General features: G+C 39.0%; 1 protein-coding gene across 1 annotated transcript; it reads right to left on the bottom strand.

The window, feature by feature from the left end:
• Positions 1–1,272: 1,272 nt before the first annotated feature.
• On the bottom strand, positions 1,273–17,553 carry vdac1 (voltage-dependent anion channel 1). The gene is made up of 9 exons (NM_001016492.2): positions 17,535–17,553; positions 9,071–9,140; positions 8,333–8,382; positions 7,344–7,496; positions 7,201–7,253; positions 6,020–6,247; positions 4,204–4,354; positions 3,224–3,281; positions 1,273–2,186 (listed from the first exon to the last, which is right to left on the bottom strand). Exons 2-9 carry the CDS (start codon positions 9,135–9,137, stop codon positions 2,095–2,097), a joined length of 852 nt encoding a protein of 283 aa, NP_001016492.1. The 5' UTR covers positions 9,138–9,140; positions 17,535–17,553; the 3' UTR covers positions 1,273–2,094.
• Positions 17,554–24,132: the final 6,579 nt, after the last annotated feature.

Here is a 24,132-nt window from a genome sequence, read left to right as displayed (position 1 = left end):
CATAGGCTAAATCTTCTTAAAGGTGCTCAACATATGGTCTTTCCAAAATCTTTTCAAGAAGTACTCAATGGAGATTTAACACGGTTACAAGTCTTTAGCACAGAACATTTTACTTTTTCTTTGTCTGAACAAAACCCACTTAATTATATATAAAAGAAAATTATTGGATATACAAACTTCACAATTTCTTGGAGGCAAGTTTTGGTTGCATAAAAACCCAGTATAATGCCAAACCGAGCCTTCTATAGGGTGACAGTCCACATAGGGGCTATTAAATAGCCAATTATTGCTCTTATTGGCACCATCAGGAACCATTTTCATGCTTGTGTTGCTCCCCAACACTTTTTCATTTGAATATGGCTCACGGGTATAAAAGGTTGGGGATCCCCGATGCACACTATCAGCTTACAGGGGGCTTTATTTGGCAGTAAATCTTGTTTTTATTCAACCAAAACTTGCCTTCAAGTCAGGAATTAAAAAATAACTCCCTGGTTTGGGGGCACTGAGAGCAACATCCAAGGGGTTGGTGAGCAACATGTTCCCCCAAGCCACTGGTTGGGGATCACTGATATAGTGTAAGCACAGTTTATTTTGCTCAACTAACACAATATAAATAAATTTGGAATTATTTCTTAGGGTGACAGGTCCCCCCTTTAAAGCTTTAGAATTAAGCAGAGAGGATCACAGCAACTACCAACTAGCATATCTAGTATAAATAAATTTAAAGCAACTGGACTTGCTAAGTAATCATTGAAGACGTTTCAATACTCATCCAAGCAGCTCTTCAGTTCAACATGTTAGTTGTACTAACTAGAATATTTCACAGTTGAAAAAGTGGTGGAAACCCATTAAGGCTACCCATACATGTTGCTGATTCTCTGCTGGCTCTTCTGTCTCTTGAAAGGCACTGCATTGGCCTTGCATTACGGCACTGAAACATGTGAGTATACATTTTGGAGCTAAAATCTGCTCCAGGTGTCTGCATCCAGGCTGATGTTGGCCTTTGGTAAGAGCCCAAGAGCCAGTAGAATGGCTTATCCACAGTCTGGCATTAGCCTGAATACAATGCATTTAATAGATGGAAGGGAAAAACATTCCTATAAGCAAAAGATCTGGTTACCACCCAAAACAGGTCAAATAACTACATATTCTACATATTTCTACCAGATGTGTTGCTGTCTGAGAAACAAGCCTTATTCTGAGACTGTACCCTCTGAGATTTCAGCCGCATATTTTATTGCCAACAATATCACAGACCACATGACAAACTTGTTATCTTGTACTCGGACTTTATTACAGGTGATGTTGTGAACAGTATCAGGGATCTACAGAATGGAAGACACTACATTTTCTAAAAAATGAAAATAAAACTGGGGTAGGGTAAAAACCAATCAAACATGTAAGTATGTGTATAAAGAATAAAAGATTCTTCCCTTGCATATGGCTCTGTCAAGCTGTCCAGTACTCTTTATGGGAAGGGAATCAAGTATTGTCACTGGCTCGTTCTTTGTGTGCACCGATAATATGGGATATCTTCTTATGGGCTACAGATATTTATAATAAACACATTTTTAATAAGACTTTTAACAGTGTATGAAATAGTTCACTTTAAGTCCCTGCTTTGTTCAAGTGCTAAATATACACGTTGTGCATATGACAAAACTCTGATCCTGCACCCGTGATGTTGATGCAGGACCGTAACTTCCTAGTTCCGAACAATGAATTCTTACTAAAGGAATTGTTTGTTTCATCTAAAAGTCCGTTAGTAGTGTCAATAAATTCTGCTCTATAGGTTATTAAAAAAAAGGCCTTTAATACTCTGTTGTTTAGCAACACGTGTATAAATAAGCAGCTATGAAGTATTTCCAGGCTGGCCTGGATTTGTAAAATCTGTACCCTAGAGTTTCTCTCACCATTTCTCACAGCAGCAATAACTCTGTCACACACACTTGTGTTTGTTTTTCCAGGGAATCAATAGTAATCGACATAGTGGGTTGTTTGCATACCAGACACAGAACATACAAGGTGCACTAAAATTTTATGGTTTCTATGTTGCAGAACATCGGGACAATGCAATTGTTCTATAGGACATCTTTATGCTTCAAATTCCAGTCCTAGACCCAGTTTGTGACCTCCGGCATTTATGTTCTTGCCATCGAGCAATGTGGATAACGTTAATTTGATACCTACAGAAGAAAATGGGGAAAGAAAATATCAGAAGTGTTTTGATTTACTCCAGTTATGTACACCATTACAGACCACTTCAGTGCTGGTGCAATCCAGTGGGGCTGCATAAAAAATAATGTCATTTATCAAGGTGTGTAATGTATTAAGGTGTGCTTTTTTTATTAACTCTGAAGATTTATACCATATTTATTCTCTGTCAATCAAATTTAGGGAAGAAAAATATTGAAAGCCTTGTCCCAAACCCAGTTTGGGTTTATGGCTCTGAACTGTTAGGCTGTATCTGTGCTTTAAACCAGCAGTTCAGGATACATACTTAGCTGCAGGGACATAAAGGTTATGGCAAACTTTTTGCCTACTCACAGGCGAAAAATTTCATAAATATGCCTTTCCCTGAGGTGATCCACATGTTAGTGAAGGGAAAAGCATTTTTAAGAGATTCGTTACCCACGGTAGTACAGATTTCCCACAGGTGACAATTTGTCTTTTGTGCCTCTATTCTAAAAGAGGTAATTTACATGCCTCTGGACATCATTTATAAGCCAGGGTTGAAGGCTTCACTGCACATGTTGCAATACTAAAGCAGAATACATGTCTCAGGGGGTTTGATGAATTTTTCACAAGTGACTTTCCCTCCTTCATCTAGATTTCTAACATATAGAATATATATAGAATATAGAATAAAACATTCTAGTATTACCACAGCAAAGTAGCCAGTAGAAGTTGAAAGCTTATTTTAGGAGGTAGACTGAGACTGCTTTTTTTAATTAACAGTTTCCCGCATTATGTGCATTTATTGGAAGAGTGCTGATAAATTTAAGATAAAGTGGACATCCGGGTCATTCAAGGCCCAGTCTCCACCTTCAAAAGAACAAGCCTTTAGGGCCAGGATTCTCCTCTCCCAACCATATTTCAAGTGTGTTGTGTAGCTGAGAATATTGGTAATGTTGTTATCCTTCCATATACATTTTAGTCACATTTCAGTAAATGTGTGTCCCATATAAAAGGCCTATTAACGTTTTACAAAAAAAATACTTACCAGGCTTAAGAGTCTGAGTGTATCCTAAACCAATAAGACTTGAATTATTCACTTTAGCCTGCAAAAAAAAAATACATTAAAAAAAGGAAAACTTAGTCATAGAATATGGTCATATTTAACAGCTGCTAGGGTATTTTGGCTGCTGCAGTCTACTGCTGGGTGGCTGCAAATAAAAACGCTGCTGTACCTTTGCCTGTCTGCAGCCACTTAGAACATTGCATATCAACATAATTGTATGTCTTTAAAGGAAAAAGAAATGTAAAAAGCACTGGGGGATGCCAAATGTTAGGCATGAGGGAGCGATCGTCTTCCTTCTTCTGTGTCTTCTACTGCTTGCACATGCATTCGAGTGAAAAGTTGAACTTTAAAAAGAAAGTTGCCATTTTCACCCTACTGCAAATGCACTGGCCCCAGGATTCAGAAGAATTAAGAAAGAAGGAAGAGGATCGCTCCCTCACAACTACCCCAGGCTGGTGCAGTTTTCTTCTAACAGAAGCACCAGCCTGGGGTAAAAGGTAAGCGATTACAATCACTGAGGGGTGCCAGACCTTTTTTGCACCCCCTCAGTGATTGTATCTTTCCTTTTCCTTTATAAGAGTATCACTTTGAACATGGAAATCAGAAATGCTTGCTTAAAAGCAATTTATGTTTGCTTGGCAAAACATATTACTCTCTTGATCCCTCTCAAGTCCAGGTTTATTTAACAAAACCAACAAATCTTATCAACATAAACTTTTACTTTGTTAAAAAGGCCCAGACATACAATGCTGTATAATAAGTCATTTTTTAGAGGTGTGGCTTTGGTTGGAACATATTCAGCCAAGTCGAGTCATGAATGACTCAACCCAGGGTTTGGCCAAAAATGAAAGCAAACTGTTCATGTAAGTTCTGGAAGTTAATACAGTAGGCCTAACAACATGAAGAGTTTTAGTTTGCCACTGATGAAGTTTATGAAGATGTGCTTCATTGTTTGTACTTACTGAAAACGAAGCATCACTATCGATTTGATATTTGGCTGCTATTCCGAAGCGTGTATTGCTGTTTCCTGCTGTCCATGCAAGGTTGATTGCAGTTTCCAGTTTATCATTAACCTTCTGATATACAGAACCACCAAACTCTGTACCGTCATTTCTGTTGGCAATATACCACAAATATTATTATTACTGGACAATTTAAAACATGCCAGCATTTTCTGCAACATTGTAAATGATCTGTACTTTTCAATAAAAAACCAATGCAAAAGGGCCCACAATGCAGTAGGGCTTACAATCCAAATAGGGATATGCGAGACACAACATATAAAATCGGTATGTTAGTGAAATGTTATGTTAATGGTTCTCACTGAGATAAAAACGTGTTACTTATAATTAGGATCAGCAAGGCTGATATGTCATTGCAGGAACTGAGGACTTTTTTTGTAGAATGTATTTTGTGCCTCTGTTCTCTGCAAATGAATTCCACAGGTATGGAGCTGCTCTGGTGTCCCTGTCCATATAAGTAAGTTACCAGGAAGCAGAAAAATCTGGAGGAATAAATGGTTGATTTGGGCTGCTCCTGTGAGAACCTTGCCTCAGGTGGCAGTGAGCAGCCAGTTACTAGGGTTGGCAAAAAGCCGCCTCTGGTAACTTTAAGAGCCAAATTTTCATTTTTTAAAACCAAAATTTGGGTCTGCTAGTGCAGACTTCTAGGTCAAGCCAAAAACATGAGAAAGGTTAGTTCTTCTGATGAAATGAACCCTAGCACATGTGCGTTGTATATACGTTATATTGTCAGCTTTATATGGGCCGAGTCTAAGTTACTTAGGGTTGAAGTTCAACCTCTCTAAACAATATTTATCTTCTATTAAAAAGTCTATGTCAAATGTCTATGATGCTTAGATATGACCAAATGCAAAAAAATATCTCAGGTACCTCATTCAGGAATCTTGGTAAACTATCCATATCTGGTATTGCTACACTTAGAAGATATGGGGCTTTCTAAATCAGATGTGTCTTTGTTTATAGTTTTTTTGGTCTATTTTAATTATGTAAAATATAAAAAATGCTATTGTGGGCAAAAAAATAAGTGCATGAATGTTATGAATAAGACCCTAAATCCTAGGAGTGCTGTGCTTGTTTCAGTATATATATATATATATATATACACAATCCATAAGATGCTCTGCAGTAGGACCCCTTGTATGTTAAAACCCATATCATTTCAGAATCCTTAACCATATTATAATATATGCATATTTATTATAGTCATATATATATTTTTTTTAATTCTGCGATACAGGTTTATATGTCACTGAAAATGTATTATTTTAGTTACCTTTAACTAGCAGCAGCCTATAAGGGGGTTAATGCCCCACTAATTGTTTTTATTAGTATGAGATAATAAAAGGATAATCCTGTATTCATTCATAATAGTCAGGGCAATGATTTGACCACAACAATGTTTTGCTATTTCTTTTTTTCACTAAATGATTTGCAATTGTCCACACCCCCTCGCAACAGTAGAAGCAATTCCTTGGCTGATTAGTATAACATTTAGAATTCATGGATATTTAGTACATTATTAATAATGCACTGTTGTTTATTGTTCATCGTTGTGGGTGTTTCACAATTTGCCATTTTTCTCATTATTACCATTACCTTTACAAGCTATTGTAGACTCAAACTAAATCTCTTGGAAAACAAAATGTTTCCCCACAGGGTAAAAGTAAAAGATCACAAAAATGTTTATGTGGATTAGCAGTGAAAGTTTTAACATTGTGCTGAATTGCTTATACAAGAAATGTTTTGTTTGACTTACACATTGGTATGCAACTGAAATTCATCAGTTTTGTATCCAACTGCAAAGTTGCTTTGGGAGACTCTGGACTTTGAGGATTCGAAAGTCATTTGGTAGCCAGCTAACCATCCCTCATAGCCAAACACTGCAGCTCCCCGCACTGATGGGCCAGCAATATCGAAATCCATGTCACAGCCAATGTTAAGGTGCTCTCGCTTGTATGCAGTCTTGACTTTTGCATTCTTCTTTCTATATAGTTTGAGAAAAGAATAAATTGGTATTAGGAATTATTATTAGCGAATAGATTCCCTTATCTGTTTTATAATATATATTGTGTGTTTTGACTTACTAAATATTCCTAATGCTATAATTTGGTGCTAATGCTTCTGAGGAAGTGTCTTTTGGCTACCAAGGGTGTCAAGCATGCACCCCCACCCCACCCCATCTGTTTACACGCCTGTTTAAGATATGTTTTATATACATATCAGTTTTACACAAAAGCTCTCCCCAGTATTCAGCGAGGATCAAATCTGGATAAAGCTTTTTTGTTTGCCAAAGTCACATTAGTTTAACCCAGTGAAATGCACTGTTTTTTCAATATTTTGAAGTGTTTGTGTAACCCAGCAAAACTTGCTAAGTTGTGTGAGGCAGAAAATCAAAGCAAAAGGTAATCCTACCAGTAACTAATAATAACACAAATAATTAATACCTCTTGCTAGTAAAGCCACACAGAGTTTCAGCCATCTTTCCACTACACTATACAGATTTAAATGTTGCCTAGATCTCATGCATAATTTATTTGTAAGCTTTACGCCTATCTATTTTCACTCACAGTAGTCCTATAAATTTACAGTGGAGCTGAGCAAGCATAAGGAGTCTGGCAAATCAGTTCCAGATGAGCTAAAAACCTATGCTATCTAGGAACATCCCTGTTGCCTGTCAGTGGCAAATTTGATACTGAAAAGAACTGGATGGTGTGGATGGCCTTTGGTTATCTGATTATGCTGAACGTTCTATAAATGTAATTATTCAGCCAGTTACAAGGATAGCTAGGACAGCAAATACGTTTACACCCCTGATTAGCCCTATGTGGAATTACCCTAATCTTTCATGCTGGGTCCCCCAGCTACTAATTCATGCTCCCCTTGGAGGGCTGTATATAATTAAAAACTCTCAGTTATTTAAGTGCAGATTCTTCTTACCCTGTGTTAGGAGAAAATGAAGAGTCAAATGTCAGCTTCAGACCCTTTGCAAGCTAAAGAGAAAACATATTATGTATTTAAATTGTAAGACATATCTTACTCACAAGTTCCAGAGTTAAATTATCTCAAATTAGGATATTTACCTGGTCTTCTACAGTGATCTCTGTCCCTAATGTGTTATCTGTATTCCACTTTTCTGTGAAAGTAAGGCCATATTCTGCCCATTTGTATTTGGTTTCCAAGCTGCCAGCAACTTTGTTAGTCTCTGCATTCGCTGATCCTGAGCTTGTAAATTCCTGTAAGTCAGAGAAGTATACACACAATATTCTGTTACTGGAAGTTGTGTAATCATGGTTCCACATGGTGCAATCCTTTTTCTGTTCACTGACGCCTATCAAACGTGAAGTGACTTGATTCCTTCGCTTATAGTGGTACACAGAACTACATGTATTAGTTGCAATATATACAATAGTTGCAATATACTTTACCTGCTGCTAATAACAGAATTATGTTAAATATGTGTCAAAAACACCATGCAAGCAGGTAATATTAGAGAATGTTATGGAAAAGCACTAAGGCACAAGGTGAGGTAAACAACCTGAAATGATTTGTGATGTTTTAAGGGTGTAATAAGAAGCGGATGTGAAAGAACTAAGCAACAGGATGTTACCACAATCATGTGCTTGATATAAAAAAAACTGCTTTATCTTCTACTAAAATAATTTGCACTTGCATTTGTCCCCAATTACAGCAGAATGACAGCTTGGAAGAACAGCCTGTAGGAAAATTTACATGGATTATATAGAAAATATCACAAAACTGGAAACCACTGGCAATTGTTTGTTGCAATTTCTTGTGACTGTGGCTTTACAATAATACAGACACATGTACAAATAATGTACTGTGGAATTGTTTGTTTTAGGTTGATGAGTTTATTTTGAAAGTGCCATTCAATAATAAAATAAAATAAAAACTTACACAGCATTTTGTTCAGTAACAAATATGGAATTACAAACAGTATTATGCCCACTTACTAACTATAAAGAAGCTGTAGCAGAGACAATGTTTTGTTTAGGCAATATAGATACCACTCATATGCAAGAGTGTTGCCATGCAACCTATTTAGACTTACCAGTCCGTTTTCTGATTTCGTTTTCAAATCAAGTTTAATGAACCCAAATCCTAAAAGACAACAAAAACAGTAGAAACCAGAAGACTATAAAAACAGGCATAATCAATAGAAAAGTTACAAATTCACAGCAAAATACAACAGGATCATTCTTTGCAGTTTCAAAAAGCTGTAACTTTCTATCCTATGTGGTTAGTAACCCTCAGCAGCAAATTTTAAATAAAACCCCAAAAATGTTCTTTCACCTTGCAAAAACATTTTTGGGTAGACAACCCTTTTAAAGCTTAGGCTGAATTTAATCTAATAAAGCAACCTAACCTGCAAGGAAAGGTCAATGATACCTTCAGATTTAAATACAACCCTTTTTTGAATTTACAAAGAAAGCCAGCACTAAAACATTCGTAAAATTTTCTTCGGCAGTAATGCATTAAAAGAGATCTAAAGTCTCAAAATAATTTCTGCATTATACGAAAGTAGGCACAATTTATTCTGCAATGAGTATAAAGACAGGCTTGTATCATGGCACTGAGCATGTTAAAACTGGCTGCGCCAGAGTGATCTAGCCTGTTTTAACAGCCAGTCTCGCCCTAGGCTGAGGAATATAGATCAGCAGCAAGAATAAGCCAATCACAACAGAGAAACCATTCTTCTTTGTGAAAGCTCTGTTTGCTTCATTAACTATGGCTACACATCCATAACCCTTTAACCCTCACCCTGCCAGACTCTACTCTAGATACTTACCATATCCTTTAGTGAAGATGTCTCGGGCAGACTTTCCTAAATCAGCATATGCCGGAGGTATGGCCATTTTCTGTTGGCCAAAAAGAAAAAAAACATTCAGATAAATGAAATTTTTTTATTACAGGATAATACACAAGTTCCTTAATATGAAATATCTGTAGGCCTGTGCCAAAAAGGGTTAATTTTGGGATGGGAGAGCAAATTTGTTAGGCACCCCCCAGTGATTATAATCGCTTATATCAATTTTAGTGCACACTGTGCCTCCATCTTGCCTTCTGTGCCAGGGATCCCTTGCAGCTGCCATGGGCTCTGCACATGTGCTGTGAAGTTAAACTGGAACTTAGAGAGTAAGAGCTGAATCTTACTCTATAGAACATGGGTCCCCAACCCTTTTCACCCATGAGCCACATATAGATGCAAGATGTAAAGCAACACAAACATGGAAAACGTATCCCCTATGATGACTGGCAGCTTACACAAGGCTCTGTCTTGTAAGACACATGGGTTTTTATTCAACTGAAGCTTGCCTTCAAGCCAGGAATTAAAAAATGAGCACCTACTTTGCTGCCCTGGGACCAACATCCAAGAGGTTGGTGAGCAGCATGTCACTCCTGAGCCACTGGTTGGGGATCACTGCTATAGAGCATAAGCATGGGACAGTGCAGCTATAAGGCACAGGGATAGGAAACAAGATGGCAGCATTGCACACACTAGAAAAGTAAACTGGCCCTGTCTGCTTTTCAGCAAAATATAGTACCCCCAGTACTTAAGCCATTCTTTACAATTTAAACGATTACTGCTGAAACAATTGATGAGCAAAACATTATTTATCACTCAACTACACTGTAGATTTTCCACACCATGTCTCAGTTGCTGTATTGCTAAGCAGTATGGCAAAAGGGGCCACTTTTAACCCAGAGTTTATTCTAGGCTTTTTTCAAGCTGCTGCACACACGGCAGCATACGCTATACTTACAGAGCATTCAGTGCTGCATTACAGATGCAGGGAGTCACGTTTGCATTGCTATAATGAACTGCAAAGCATCATAAAACCAAAGTCATATGGAGATGATTCTCGGACAAGCCTAGCATATCCAAGCAGACTGTCAACACAGATTCATCATGCAAGCATGGCTGCCTGTGGCTGGGGCCATGTGGGTAATCTTAAACCTCTTATATTCTTCTGGTATAACCTAGATTATCCACACTGAGCACACTTACTCTCAAAATATATGTGGTTCTTTAAAGGTAAAATGATATTTACATAACGTTTTTTCAACAGTGGGCATTGTTAAAGGACCGGTAATATAAAAGATTAGAACGATTCATTTGAATTTACATTCAATTTTTTTATAATGCGTATAAATATAAAATTATGCTGGTTTAACTGCAGTGTGTTTGCTATCAGCTCTGCTATGTTTCATGTAAATTATGTGCCCTTATGTACAGCGCTACAGAATATGTTGCCACTTTATAAATGAATATAATAACGCATTCTCTAAATAAACAATAAACCCCCTCCTGGACTATTTAGTTCAGTAGCCTTAGCTCATTGATGCATGAGGCCAAACAAACTGATCATAACTAGGGCTTATGCAGACCCATTGGGAGAGACCTACATCCGTAAATTCCTTGTCTGATGGGTTCTTTAATCCAATATCCAGCCAGATATGGAAAAGGCGAGCAATTTGGCCATGTAAACAGCCAATAACCAGCAGTCTTTATAAGCCAAACTAGCAGCTAATATCAGCTGTGTGTGTATGCAATACCTTAGATGTTGGGGGACCAAACAAGTTTTTGCCAAAAGATAACATCCTTTTTTTTTTTTAAGACCTTTTTTTTTATGCAGGTATATAAAGAGTTCTGCTCCTTATTTTCTGTTCTTTCCTTGTTCCTCTAACCTATTTCTGTTATATGACTCCTATATGGCTTCCCTGCCAAAATTCTTATTTCTATTATTAACATGTATTTATAAAGTTCCAACACATTCCGCAGCACTGTACAATAAATGGATTCATACACCAGACATACAGAATTACAGAGAAAGCAACCAATACAAGAGGTAAAAAGGGCTGAACTAACAAATAAACCTTCCATTAAGCCTTAGACTGGCTTCCACCATGCACCATGCCTGTTCAGTGTCACCTATCACTTGCAAGGGAAGATTCAGCAATTGCCATCTTGTTTTCAGAAGCAACTATTGGAATTACAGTGTTTTATTTTGTGTTTGGTATGAATGCCTTTTCCTCGTCTCTACTGCTGGCCAGAAAACGCATTTCTTAAGGTGGCCATACACGAGGAGATTTCGCTCGTTGGGCGATGAACGATTATATCGACAAACGATCGTATGGCGATCGAGTTCCCATACGATATGCCATCCACGGGCAACGATAATTCGGGAAAGATTTAGTCGCATCATTATCGTAAAATACGTACGATCGTACATCTACGTACGATCGAATGTCGTTGACTTCCGCTGCTGGCAATCGTGACATGCGCAGAGAACAATCGTTGAAAGACAAATGTCTGACACTCACACCAACTGGCAGATTTTATCGTTAAACGACCAAAATTTTTAAACCTGGCCGATCGATTTTGGGGACGATAATGTCGGCTCGTTTAGTGGGCCGACGATCGTTCGTACACCACCAACTATACGATAACTTAACGATAGCATCGGATCGTTCGGGAATCGGTCGTTTGTAAGTAAAAAATCGGTCCGTGTATGGCCACCTTTAGTTTACTTCTTCACTCTGCCAACTAAAAAATTAACTATGCTGTCCCCAATAAAAAAAAAGTATGCACTCTACATTTTTCTAGGGACACAGACACCATGATTTGCATTTACAGTATTTTTTGGTTTGTCGATAGCAAAAAGGTGGTAGAATAGACCATGTTAATATGGAGTTGGGCACTGCAAAATATATATTTTTTGTCTTTCTTTATCTTCAAACAACTACAAGATCCTTAATGAAAGCAGCAAGAACTCACATACCAACAAGCAGACCAGTAGCCTACATTAAAATCCATATTTTTACAGTTTGTTGATATTCCCATATGTAGTTAAAATACTCCTAGTGTCCTAGCTATCAAACTATACTGCAGAGGGTTTTACTGTAGCATCACATTTGAAATTATTATATTATTACCCCATTATAAACTAACATGGCAGGCATATGAAAGGTAATACCCCCATTTGTGCTCTGAAGCCAAGCATGCAGTACTTTAATGATTAAATAAAGTGTGACTGGCACTTGGTGAAAAGGAAAAATATGAGAATTGCACATGGGGTAGCTGGCAAATAGGGAGTGGGGATACAAAGAATGACCGGTACTCAGGAAGATGGCAAGGATATGAGAAAGGCACATGGGGTGGTAAGAAAAAGAGACTGCAGATGAAGATGGAAGGGGAAAGGTGAAAAGTAATAAAGAATGGTATACAAAGTAAAGGAAATGAAAGAATGGCCCATGGAAAGTGAATAGGCACATAAAAGACTGGTGGGTGAGGCTGTACCATAAAGAGAAGGAAGACAGAAAGAGATGGAGCAAGGTAGAAGAAATAAAAATAAGAAAACATGAAGAAAGAACATAAAAAAATGAGAGATATAAAAACAGAAATTGGAGAAGAAAAATAAGGCTACAGAATTTCCACAAATGCTTTGGTCTGATAGCAAGTCAGACTGTTGACTGTGCCTACCAAGGGCAAGAATGAAGGTTCCCTGGCTTTTAATGTAGGGTTATAGAAAATTAAAAAAGAGAATAATGATTTGTACAGATCTATCTTATTTAATAAACTCTTAAATAATAGAATTAACAAGCTAACAATTTATGGACAAATTGCATTATTATAATAAATGAAAGAACAAGAGCACTGAATTAAGCTCAACATACATTGCTACTGAATGCAAGGCAAAGATATTGATGGTATTCAATGAATCACAAGTGAGACAGCTGCAGTGTTGTTCAAGGTGACCTGCTAATGGTGCTAGGGAGAGCACATGTGCAATATGCACTAATTTAGGCCTAGGCAGCATCATAAAGTCCTAAACTGAAGGCAAAACAATGAGTAACTGTAAAGAAACACAAATAACTGAGAAAAAGAAAATCTAAAAGAAAAGTGAATAATTGCTTAGCTTAAGGGCTCTGGTACACGGGGAGATTAGTCGCCCGCGGCAAAACTCCCTGCTCGCGGGCGACTAATCTCCCTGAGTTGCCTTCCCACCGGCGAACATGTAAGTCGCCGGCGGGATGGCAGACGCGGCGGCGCGATTTTGCGCAAATCGCCGAAAAAGACTCGCGAGGCTTTTTCGGCGATTTCCCGAAATCGCCCCGCCGCGTCTGCCATCCCGCCGGCGACTTACATGTTCGCCGGTGGGATGGCAGGGGGAAGGCAACTCGGGGAGATTAGTCGCCCGCGAGCAGGGAGTTTTGCCGCGGGCGACTAATCTCCCCATGTACCAGAGCCCTAAAGGATGAACTGGGGAATGGTTCAGATAAAGGTTGTTCTTGTTGTGGGGATGAAATAAGTTCAATGTGATAAACTCAAAATCATAAAAATAATAAAAGAGGGTTATGTAATAAAAGGCACTAAGTTTGCCCAGGAGCAGAAACCCACAGCAGCCAATCAGCAGGTAGAATTTACTGCTCGCCTGCTTAAAAGCAAACATCTTATTGGTTGCTCGGAGTTACTGCTACTGGGCAAAGAAATTTTTTGTACTTGACAATTCTATTATAATTCTTTTAAGCCTTGCCTTTTTTTTTTTGGCATCTTAATACAGAATTTGCACCCCAGATATTCTAAAAAATATGGCACACGGAGTACTTTTAAGCCCTCTAGAAAGAGCTCAGAATCGTCTGGTTAAAAAGCGCCAGCACTGGCGCTATCAAGTGTTTCCCATTTATGTCAGTGGGGGGCAGCAAGGAGCAGATGGGTGAAAAGAACCTTGTGTCCCATGAGCTGAAGAGTATAGCAAGATCTTTTATCACCTAACAGGGAAACTGGAGGTAATCAAGACAAAAGCAGGCTCCCCACCACTAGCATGTATATAAAAGAATAGCAACAGCACTCATATTTGTTTTTTATTCTTCCTACCACTACCAGGCTGTCCAGCTGGTGGCCATGGGGCTACATTCATTCTGCAGCTCCCCTATAAATGGACACTATCGCTTTCATAACTAACCAACTTGGGCTCATCAAGACCCATCAAAATGCCATTGCACTCCTCAATTGAAGGAATTTTCAAACCTGCCCTCTTGATATCAGCCAAATACTGGTCGGGATGTCCCGTCAGTGGGCGTCATATGTGGCTAATAAGTTTCTGACTTGGTCTGGTGGGACCGAGTCGGCAGCTTTTATCGGCCTGTGTATGGCCAGCGTAAGGGCCATTAAATACTAGGTGACATATTTGCTTTTACTTCCTACAAACCAAATGGGACCATCATCCTTAGTGACCATAAACAGATTCATATTAATCTGTAAACAGACCCAACAAGGGAAAATTATGTATACTTCTAACTTATCTACATTACCTGCACTAGAAAGACATTTAATATGCCTATTCCTGTCTCCTGATCTATCCCCTAGGCACTGCAATATCATAAAACACTGTAACACAGCGCTGGTCAATACCCAATGCAGTGTTTTATTCTTTTTCATTTCAGCTCTTAGAGATATAAACAATACAGCACATCTCACTCTTCTGTTTAAAAAAAACCTTAAAACCCTGTCCAGTAAAAGTTCACAAATGTACTTTTATCAGAAACTGATATTTTCAGCCATATAAAACATTTCTGCACAAATGAGCACGTGGAGACATTCACAGCAATGACATTTCTTTGGAATGATGGACGGTGCCAAATGAGGAGTGTCCTTCAAAGCCAGAGTCAGATGACACCTTATTTTAGAGGCACAACTCAGCTCAGCAACAAAACTAGTCTAAAAAAAAACCCCAAAAAGCCAAAACCCATGCCTTTTGCCTTTATGGGGTTTATACACATAAATTACAATTGGCTGGAGCAAAATCTTAATTATGTAATGGACATCATCCACCTTTCTGAAAATCCACAAAAGGATTATCGGTATATTGGACAGCCAGGAATGGCCCTTTTGACCTTCAGCAGAATGATTAAAGGTTGCCTATATTAATAGTGATTTATATATAGTTACTCACTTTGATTTTCAATAATAAAAGGTGTGCTTGGCTTTTCCTGGTAAGTAGAAGATAATAATGCCAGGCATTGGTACTTTGTATAGGCAAGTAAGCCTTACATTGCTGCAGTGAGTTACCTGGGCAGAGCATCAGCACTCATGCAATTAATTAATACAGATACAGGATCTATTATTCAAAATTCTTGGGGTTTTTCCAGATAAGGGATCTTTCTATAGTTTGGGTCCCCACACTTTAAGTCCACTAAAAATCATTTAAATATTAAACAAACAAATAAACCCAACAGGATTGTTTTACTACCAATATGGATTCATGCAGCTTAGTTGCCATCAAGTACAAGGTTCTGATTTATTATTGCAGAGAAAAAAGAAATCACTTTTAAAAATTTGAATTATTTGCTTAATATGGACTCTATTAAAGCTGAGATTGCCTTCCCATAATTCAGTTTTCTAGGTAACATGTTTATGAATTAGGGATCCTATACTTGTACAGCTAAAATAAGCCAGTATAATTGTATACTATATTACATACTACAGGTATGGGATCCATTAACCGGAAACCAGTTATCCAGAAATCTCCGAATTATGCCCATAGACTCCATTTTAATCATATAATTTAGATTTTTAAAATTGATTTCCTTTTTCTCTGTAATAATAAAACAGTACCTTGTACTTGATCCCAAATAAAATACAATTAATCCTTATTGGAGGCAAAACAATCAAATTGGGTTTAATTAATGTTTAAGTGATTTTTTCCTAGAGTTGAGGTATGAAGATCTGGATAAGAGGTTTTTCCATAATTTGGAACACCCTTGGTCCCAAGCATTCTGGATAATGGGTCCTATACATGTATAATTTACTGAGCATAATATAAGTTCCTTGAGCTAGACTTTACCAAGCTGATTTACTTACACAGGTGCTAATTTCCACCAATACAGTTACCCATAGCAACAAATCAGATATTTGCTTTCATTTTCTAGCTAGCTTATTGATTGCTTGCTAATGCTATTGACGACTGTGCCTGTGGAATTTAGTAAATAAGCCCCTAAATGTAAGTTTCAGTCCCAATGACTGAATATCCGCACATTGCTGTAATGTACACCTTATATTATAATGGTTTCTTGTTACATTGACGTGTATGTGTAAGACTGATGTTCCCACCAATTGGGGGAGGAAAAAAAAAAAAAGCGGCACTGTCCACTAAAAATACCTCCATCTCTTTCATGATGCTTAGGGCCGGCTCTCATGGAGCCTGGTGCAATCATGCATTAGGATACATACACTGATGGCTTCCACAATAAAGGTCACCTTCCGCTCAAAAGCCTGTGTGTGTGTGTAGTACAATATTCATGTAAGCAGTATATTCCTAGCGGCAGCCATTAATGTTTTATTAGGGAAATTCCTTATATACACAGATATTTTATCTTTTTTTGGACATTTGCACAAGCTACCAAATCTACTATATGGGAGTATTGTACATATTATCCCACTTATACATGCATCTGACTGAAACCATTTAAATGTTAGAATGAGGGACAGTCCTGTTTGTCACAGACATGTACGTACTGTATATATATATATATATATGTACTATATATATATATATATATATATTATATACACACATACATGTGTGTGTAGATATATATATATATATATATGCAACAATACCAGTTACAGTATTTATAACTGTACAATGAACATTATAAGGAGATATAATATAGATAAATATATGTATGTATATATATATATATATATATATGTGTGTGTGTATGTATATGTATGTATATATATATATATATGTGTGTGTGTATGTATATATATATTATCGAACACGAACATTATAAGGATATAATAAAGGGTGCCATTATTAAAGACCAACGTCACATGAATGTAGTAGATATATATTGGTGCGTAGGATGAATTTTGTTCCACATTATGAGGTCCCAGCTCGGTGTATACAGAGAATTAGTGGCTAATCCATACGGACAAGGGGTGTAAGCCAGGGCCGGGCGTATTACCCATGATGCATTTGCGCACTCAGCACCGCGCTACGGGCTAACGATGGATGAATTAAAGTCGCCATCACGGAAGCAGCCAGCGGGCTGCCGTACACTGTGCAATATTACGCAAAGGTCGCCCTTCGCTCTTGGCCTCCTCGCTTAGCGGTTATTTACAAAGGCATATCATTCTGCTCAACGTGTATCGTCGCACACATCAGTATCTACAATCACGGACTATTTGAATGACGGCAGGTTTCGGGTTAAAACGTGGGTTTTTAGCTGGGTTTCCACCTTACCTTCCTAGCTGAGAGGCTGCCTGCTGCTGCTGCTGCTGGAGAGCTGAGTGACAGTGCAAGGGGAGCAGGGGGCGGGGCACCGCGGAAAGCTCAGGGAAGGCGCTGCTGACGTCACCGCCACGCCCCCTGGAACCTGATCCCACAGCCCTGACCGCTGAATGAGGGCTAGTAATGGGCTGCCTGCTAATGGCTGGCTGATACTAGTGCCTGCTAATGGCTGGCTGATACTAGTGCCTGCTAATGGCTGGCTGATTCTAGTGCCTGCTAATGGCTGGCTGATACTAGTGCCTGCTAATGGCTGGCTGATACTAGTGCCTGCTATTGGCTGGCTGATACTAGTGCCTGCTATTGGCTGGCTGATACTAGTGCCTGCTAATGGCTGGCTGATACTAGTGCCTGCTAATGGCTGGCTGATACTAGTGCCTGCTAATGGCTAGGTGACTCTAGTGCTTGCCCAGTACATAAATAGATGTTAGCCTCGTAGTCCCTTGAACTGGTAGGGAAAGGCATGTTATTGTGCAGTGTGTATTATTAGTTCACGGCAGCCCCCTCCCCGCACGCTGGATTTTTCCTCACAGCTGCTGCTTGACCTCCTGTGTTCTATAAATGGCGACTGGAAAGAATACCAGTGCTAGTCTGTATATTTGGACGACAGGCCGCCAATGTGCTTTGTGCATTAATTATGTCAAAAGACGGTTCAATAAAATGTTATTTTTTTCTGTGCTGGTGACTTGGCTACGTCCCACCCGTAATAAAGATTATGTCTGATTTTATCAAGGGCAGTCACCAAATCACATTAATATGTGAACAGAATTTTACACAACAAAATGTATTAAACATATTACAGCTACATGTGGAGTAGTAACTGCACACATCTGGCACTGAAGGAACTATTGTAACAATAATAAGGGGGGGCATTATTTTTGTGGAGCCCCTTTGTAGCTCTCCATCCATTTAGCACACAGGCCTGTTACAGCTTAGGAGATCAGCCTGGGTATGGCCATTGTTAGTTTACATACAAATTACAATGTGTAATTCCAATACTGTAACACAATATAAGACTCTAAACAAATATATATACCCTGATATTGACTGGGGCAATAGTACTGCCAGGACAGTAAATGGGAACAAGTTTATAAACTTGCTGCATGACAACTTTATGTCACAGGTTGTTGAGGAGCCAACCAGGAACCATGCTATACTAGATCTAGTGATCTCTAATGGCCCAGAACGTATAGCAAATGTGCAAGTGGTTGAACCCCTGGGTAATAGTGACCATAATGTTATTTCATTTGATGTTTGGTGCAGGAAACAAATTTACACGGGGGCAACAAAGACACTGAATTTTAGGAAGGCAAATTTTAGCTCCTTAAGGGCAGCGCTTCAGGGCATAGATTGGGGCAGTAGGTTTTCTGGTAAAAACACAGAGCAGTAATGGTTGTCATTTAAAATGATATTAAATCATTACTGTTCTCAATTCATTCCATTAATAAGAAAAAGTAGAAGTGTTAAGAATCACCCTATGTGGCTTAACTCTGAGGTAAAGAAGTTAATAGGAAGAAAAAGGAAAGCTTTTAAGAAATATAAGTCAGAGGGGACAGTAACTGCGTTTAATGAATATAAACACTATAACAAGTGTTGTAAAACAGCAATCCGGAAGGCAAAGATAGAAAATGAGGAGCGCATCGCGGCCGAGGCCAAGACTAACCCCAAAAAGTTTTTTAAGTATATAAATAGTAAAAAGATGCAGGTTGAGGGTGTGGCCCCATTGAGTTATAGTAACAATATGGTTACAGCGGATACAGAAAAGGCAGATGTGCTTAACCAGTTCTTTTCTTCTGTGTATACAGTAGAGGAGCCAGTGGGCCAAGTCCCACCCAATAGCTTCACTGTTGCCTCAGCTCCAACTACACAGTGGTTGGCACAGGATATCGTGCTTAAAGGGTTACACACGATAAATGTAAACAAGGCACCTGGGCCAGATGGAATACACCCTCGGGTACTGAGAGAGCTAGGGGCAGAATTGCAGTGGCCCTTGTTTCTGATATTCTCAGACTCTCTTTCATCAGGTATGGTACCTAGGGATTGGAAGAAGGCGAATGTCAGTCCTATATTTAAAAAGGGAGTAAGATCTCAGCCTGGCAATTATAGGCCTGTAAGTTTGACATCCGTGGTGGGCAAGTTATTTGAAGGCTTGTTAAGGGATCACATTCAAAATTATGTAGTGGAGAATGCCATTATGAGCAGTAATCAGCATGGCTTTATGAAGGACAGGTCATGTCAGACCAATTTAATTGCTTTTTATGATGAGGTAAGTAAGAAGCTGGACAGTGGGGATGCAGTAGATATAATCTATTTGGATTTTGCCAAAGCATTTGATACCGTTCCCCACAAACGACTGCTTTCTAAGCTAAGGTACATTGGTCTTAGTGAAGTCGTTTGCACATGGATAGAAAACTGGCTACAGGATCGGGTACAAAGGGTGGTTGTTAATGGCACATTCTCTACTTGGAGTAAGGTTCTCAGTGGGGTCCCTCAGGGTTCTGTACTGGGTCCACTTTTGTTTAACTTGTTCATAAATGACTTAGGGGAGGGTATTATGAGTAATGTATCAGTGTTTGCAGATGACACAAAACTCTGCAGACCAGTCAATTCTATCCAGGATGTGACATCCCTGCAGCAGGATCTTGACCAACTGGCAATCTGGGCAGCTAAGTGGCAGATGAGATTTAATGTGGATAAATGTAAGGTCATGCACCTGGGATGTAAAAATATGCAAGCCCCGTATACCCTTAATGGGACTGCACTAGGAAAATCCATAATGGAGAAGGACCTTGGAGCCCTTGTAGATAATAAACTTGGCTGTAGCAAGCAATGCCAGGCAGCAGCTGCAAGGGCAAACAAGGTTTTGAGCTGTATTTAAAGGGGTATAGATTCATGGGAAGAGGGGGTTATTCTTCCCCTTTACAGAGTGCTGGTAAGGCCCCATCTAGAATATGCTGTTCAGTTTTGGTCTCCAGTGCTCAAACAGGACATTATTGTATAGTTAGAGAGGGTCCAGAGAAGGGCAACTAAGCTGGTAAAGGGTATGGAAAGTCTCAGTTATGAAGAAAGACTGGCCAAGTTGGGTCTGTTTACACTGGAGAAGAGGCGCTTAAGAGGATAACTATGTATAAATATATAAAGGGATCATATAATAACCTTTCTAATGTTTTATTTACCAGTAGGTCCTTCCAACGGACACGAGGGCATCCACTCCGTTTAGAAGAAGGGAGGTTCCAAATATTCGGAAAGGATATTCGGAAAGGATTTTTTACTGTGAGAGCTGTGAAGTTGTGGAATTCCCTCCCCGAATCAGTCGTGCTGGCTGATACATTATATAGCTTTAAGAAGGGGCTGGATGGATTCTTAGCAAGTGAGGGAATACAGGGTTATGGAAGATAGCTCTTAGTACAAGTTGATCCAGGGACTGGTCCGATTGCCATCTTGGAGTCAGGAAGGAATTTTTTCCCCTCTGCGGCAAATTAGAGAGGCTTCAGATGGGGTTTTTTTTGCCTTCCTCTGGATCAACTAGTAGTTAGGCAGGTTATATATAGGCATTATGGTTGAACTTGATGGACGTATGTCTTTTTTCAACCCAACTTACTATGTTACTATGTATATATATTTTTTAAAAGTGACTAGCTTTTATATTACAAAGTTACACATCAGCATTTTTTTTGTGTGTGTGAAGGAAAATATCCTGTCTTCCAAGCACGCCAATACCAATATTTACAGTTTTATGGAGATTCTTGACTCATAAAAACTCATACAAAAAGTCATACACTACCAACGTTTCAGAAATCAGCATGCTTTTTACATTACAAGGACAAAAAAATTCTACTAACAGTAGGTCTGTTCAGTTAATGCAAAATTTACACATTGCCTGCATTTATATCACAATTTTTGTCCAGGCAGCAATTCAGCATATCATCGTGTGTTTTGCAAATAATGTCATTGGCAAGATAGTGCTGAAGATTTTCAGTTTCCATGTACAGGTTTATGCCTTAGGGTTCTTCCACAAAGTTCTTCTGTACACACATGTATATGTAATGTAATCAATACTCACACTGGGGTAAAATAATATTAACACATGCTAACAGACAGGGTCGCGCTGGGGGGTGCAGGGCCCACTGGGGCTTCTGCCTCAGGGGCCCCTGCACCCCCCAATGATAGCCCCCGCCACCTTCACCCCCCCCTGCAGGGTCCCCTAACACCCGTCCGACCCCCTCCCCCAAGCACGTCTAAATTAAACTTACCTGCTGTGTGTTTGGGGAGGAAGCCCACCATTTTTTTTCGGTGCCCCGGCGGCCCAGTCGGACACTGCTAACAGAGGCAATGGCTGTAACATGTGTATTGGGTGTTTATGGTTGCCACTTGTTTGCTTTTCAATTGGACAGTCCATATTTGCACATAAGTCTGAAATCCAGACAGGCAGTCAGTGGGCACAAATGGGCACTTATGGACTGCCGTGTCATAGCCAGGGCTAGATTTCTGAATAGGGCGCCCGAGGTCGCCCCCTTTCACTTGATGGACTTTGGTCTTTTTTTAACCCTGTGTAACTACATAACCTGTTTGCAGTAAAGGTAAAACAATATATTACTGGAATTCATTATTTGCAACACAAAAATATGCCACCTTTAAGCAGGCCTTAAAAATGTGATATGTAAGTAAAAACGTGCAGTATAATAAATGTCAAATGAAGAATATTTATTATTATATTGCAAATTTCAAAATGTTATGTAAGTCATTTTTTTTAAAGATGTTTATTACATTTCCCTAAAGATGTGGTTACCTGTTAAATCAAGGACCGGTGACTTTCTGTTTACAATATACATGAGTTAAAATACATGAGAAAATACTGGTTAACCTTGCATCAACATTAACTTTATGCCCCAGTTTGTAAATTTAAACCCTCTGTGCTGGGTAGAAAATGATGATCGTATGGAGGCAGCAATTCAACCTGCTAGATAAACAAGGAGCTCAGAAGGATAATTTAGGTCAGGACCCACTTCTTGTCCCCAAACCAACACGTCCCAACTTTCTTAAACCAGGCCCGGACTGGCAATCTGTGGATTTAGGCAAATGCCAGAGGCACTGCTGTAAGATGCCAAAGACGGTCACTATTTACTGAGCCTCTGTGTACTTGAAATCCCGGGGCCTGTTTGAACCCCAGTCCAGACCTGTCTTAAATCCACACCCTCTCTCCACAAATGCCTTAGACATGTAGGATTATGCCCCTGGACTTGGTTTAGAAGCCACCACTATAGTTATGCCCTTGTACAAGATAATTAACTTATTTTGCAAGTTTCATTTACACTCACTGTCTAAAACATTTATTAAAACAAGCATCAATTCAGCAGCTTAGTTTGTCTCATCACGCGAGACTTGGTGTCATTGGCGTGCCGTAATTAAAGAGAGAAGGGGGCCCGCTCTGGCCCGGTCCGGCACGGGGGTGAGTAAATGTGGCCAAAAAGTTTGCCCACCCCTGATCTACAGGTACAGTATGTGTTGAAAATACCAAGGATATGGCACTGTGGTATTAAAGACTATTGCATTATTTGTGGGAATTTTGAAAGTGCATTACATTAGGGATGCACCAAATCCAGTTTTTCGGGTTCGGCCGAACCCCCGAATTTACCGAACCAAATACTAATTAGCATATGCTAATTAGGATTTGGAAGGGTTAAATATCGGCACGTGTGGCAAAAATTTTTCCACTTCCATGTTAACATGAAAAAAGTCTTGATTTTTAGGATTTGGATTCAATTCGGCCAGGACAGTGAATTCGGCCGAATCCTGGCTGAATACTGAACCGAATCCTGGATTCGGTGCATCCCTATTACATATAATACCCTCAAATTCAATATAGTACATCCACACAGAGACTCTAGTCCACATCTGGGTCTATGTCTATCCACACTTCTCAGACTTCATTAAATTTGTCAGGTCAGCCCCTTCTCATATATGTAAGCTTATATAGAGGAATAGCTCTATCCTGTTCCTGTGAGTGTATGGATGGCCCTCCACTGGATTTCCAATGCATTGCAATTACTTTTTTTGCATACATACATAAGATAGACCAGTGTTTTTCAACCTTTTTTGGGCAAAGGCACACTTGTTTCATGAAAAAAATCACGAGGCACACCACCATTAGAAAATGTTAAAAAATTTAACTCTGTGCCTATATTGACTATATATAAAGTAATTATCTTGAATAGGAATCAAATAAACACAAAGAAAGTATTTTATAATTACTTTATTATGAAATATTAAGTAAACAAAATAGTGAAAAATTATAAAATTCAGTGCGCAACCTGGGCCTGTTTGGCTGAACACAAAGCTGATATTCTGGCTGGAATCGAAGAAAGACACACACGTAGCTCTTCGTCAACAGATCTCAGTCTCTCTCTGTATTTGGTTTTTATAGCAATCATGCTTAAAAAGCTAATCTCACACAGATATGTAGTGGAAAATGGGAGCAATGTCAAAATAGCTTTATTTGCCAGAAGGGGGAACTCCTTGGCGGTATCCAACCAAAAACTGTCCAAAGGTAGAT

This window comes from Xenopus tropicalis, chromosome 3 (genome assembly GCF_000004195.4).
Source record: "Xenopus tropicalis strain Nigerian chromosome 3, UCB_Xtro_10.0, whole genome shotgun sequence".
Lineage (NCBI taxonomy): Eukaryota > Metazoa > Chordata > Amphibia > Anura > Pipidae > Xenopus > Xenopus tropicalis.
This window is presented reverse-complemented; position numbering and strand designations above follow the sequence as displayed.

What these genes read in the sequence shown, in the direction of transcription:
- vdac1 (NM_001016492.2), bottom strand. Translation starts at nt 9,137, where the DNA reads ATGGCCATACCTCCGGCATATGCTGATTTAGGAAAGTCTGCCCGAGAC. An exon ending in ATAGTGATGCTTCGTTTTCA is followed by an intron (nt 3,282 to 4,203) that starts GTAAGTACAAAC and finishes TTTTTTTTGCAG; the next exon opens with GCTAAAGTGAATAATTCAAG. An exon ending in CACTCAGACTCTTAAGCCTG is followed by an intron (nt 2,187 to 3,223) that starts GTAAGTATTTTT and finishes TTTCTTCTGTAG; the next exon opens with GTATCAAATTAACGTTATCC.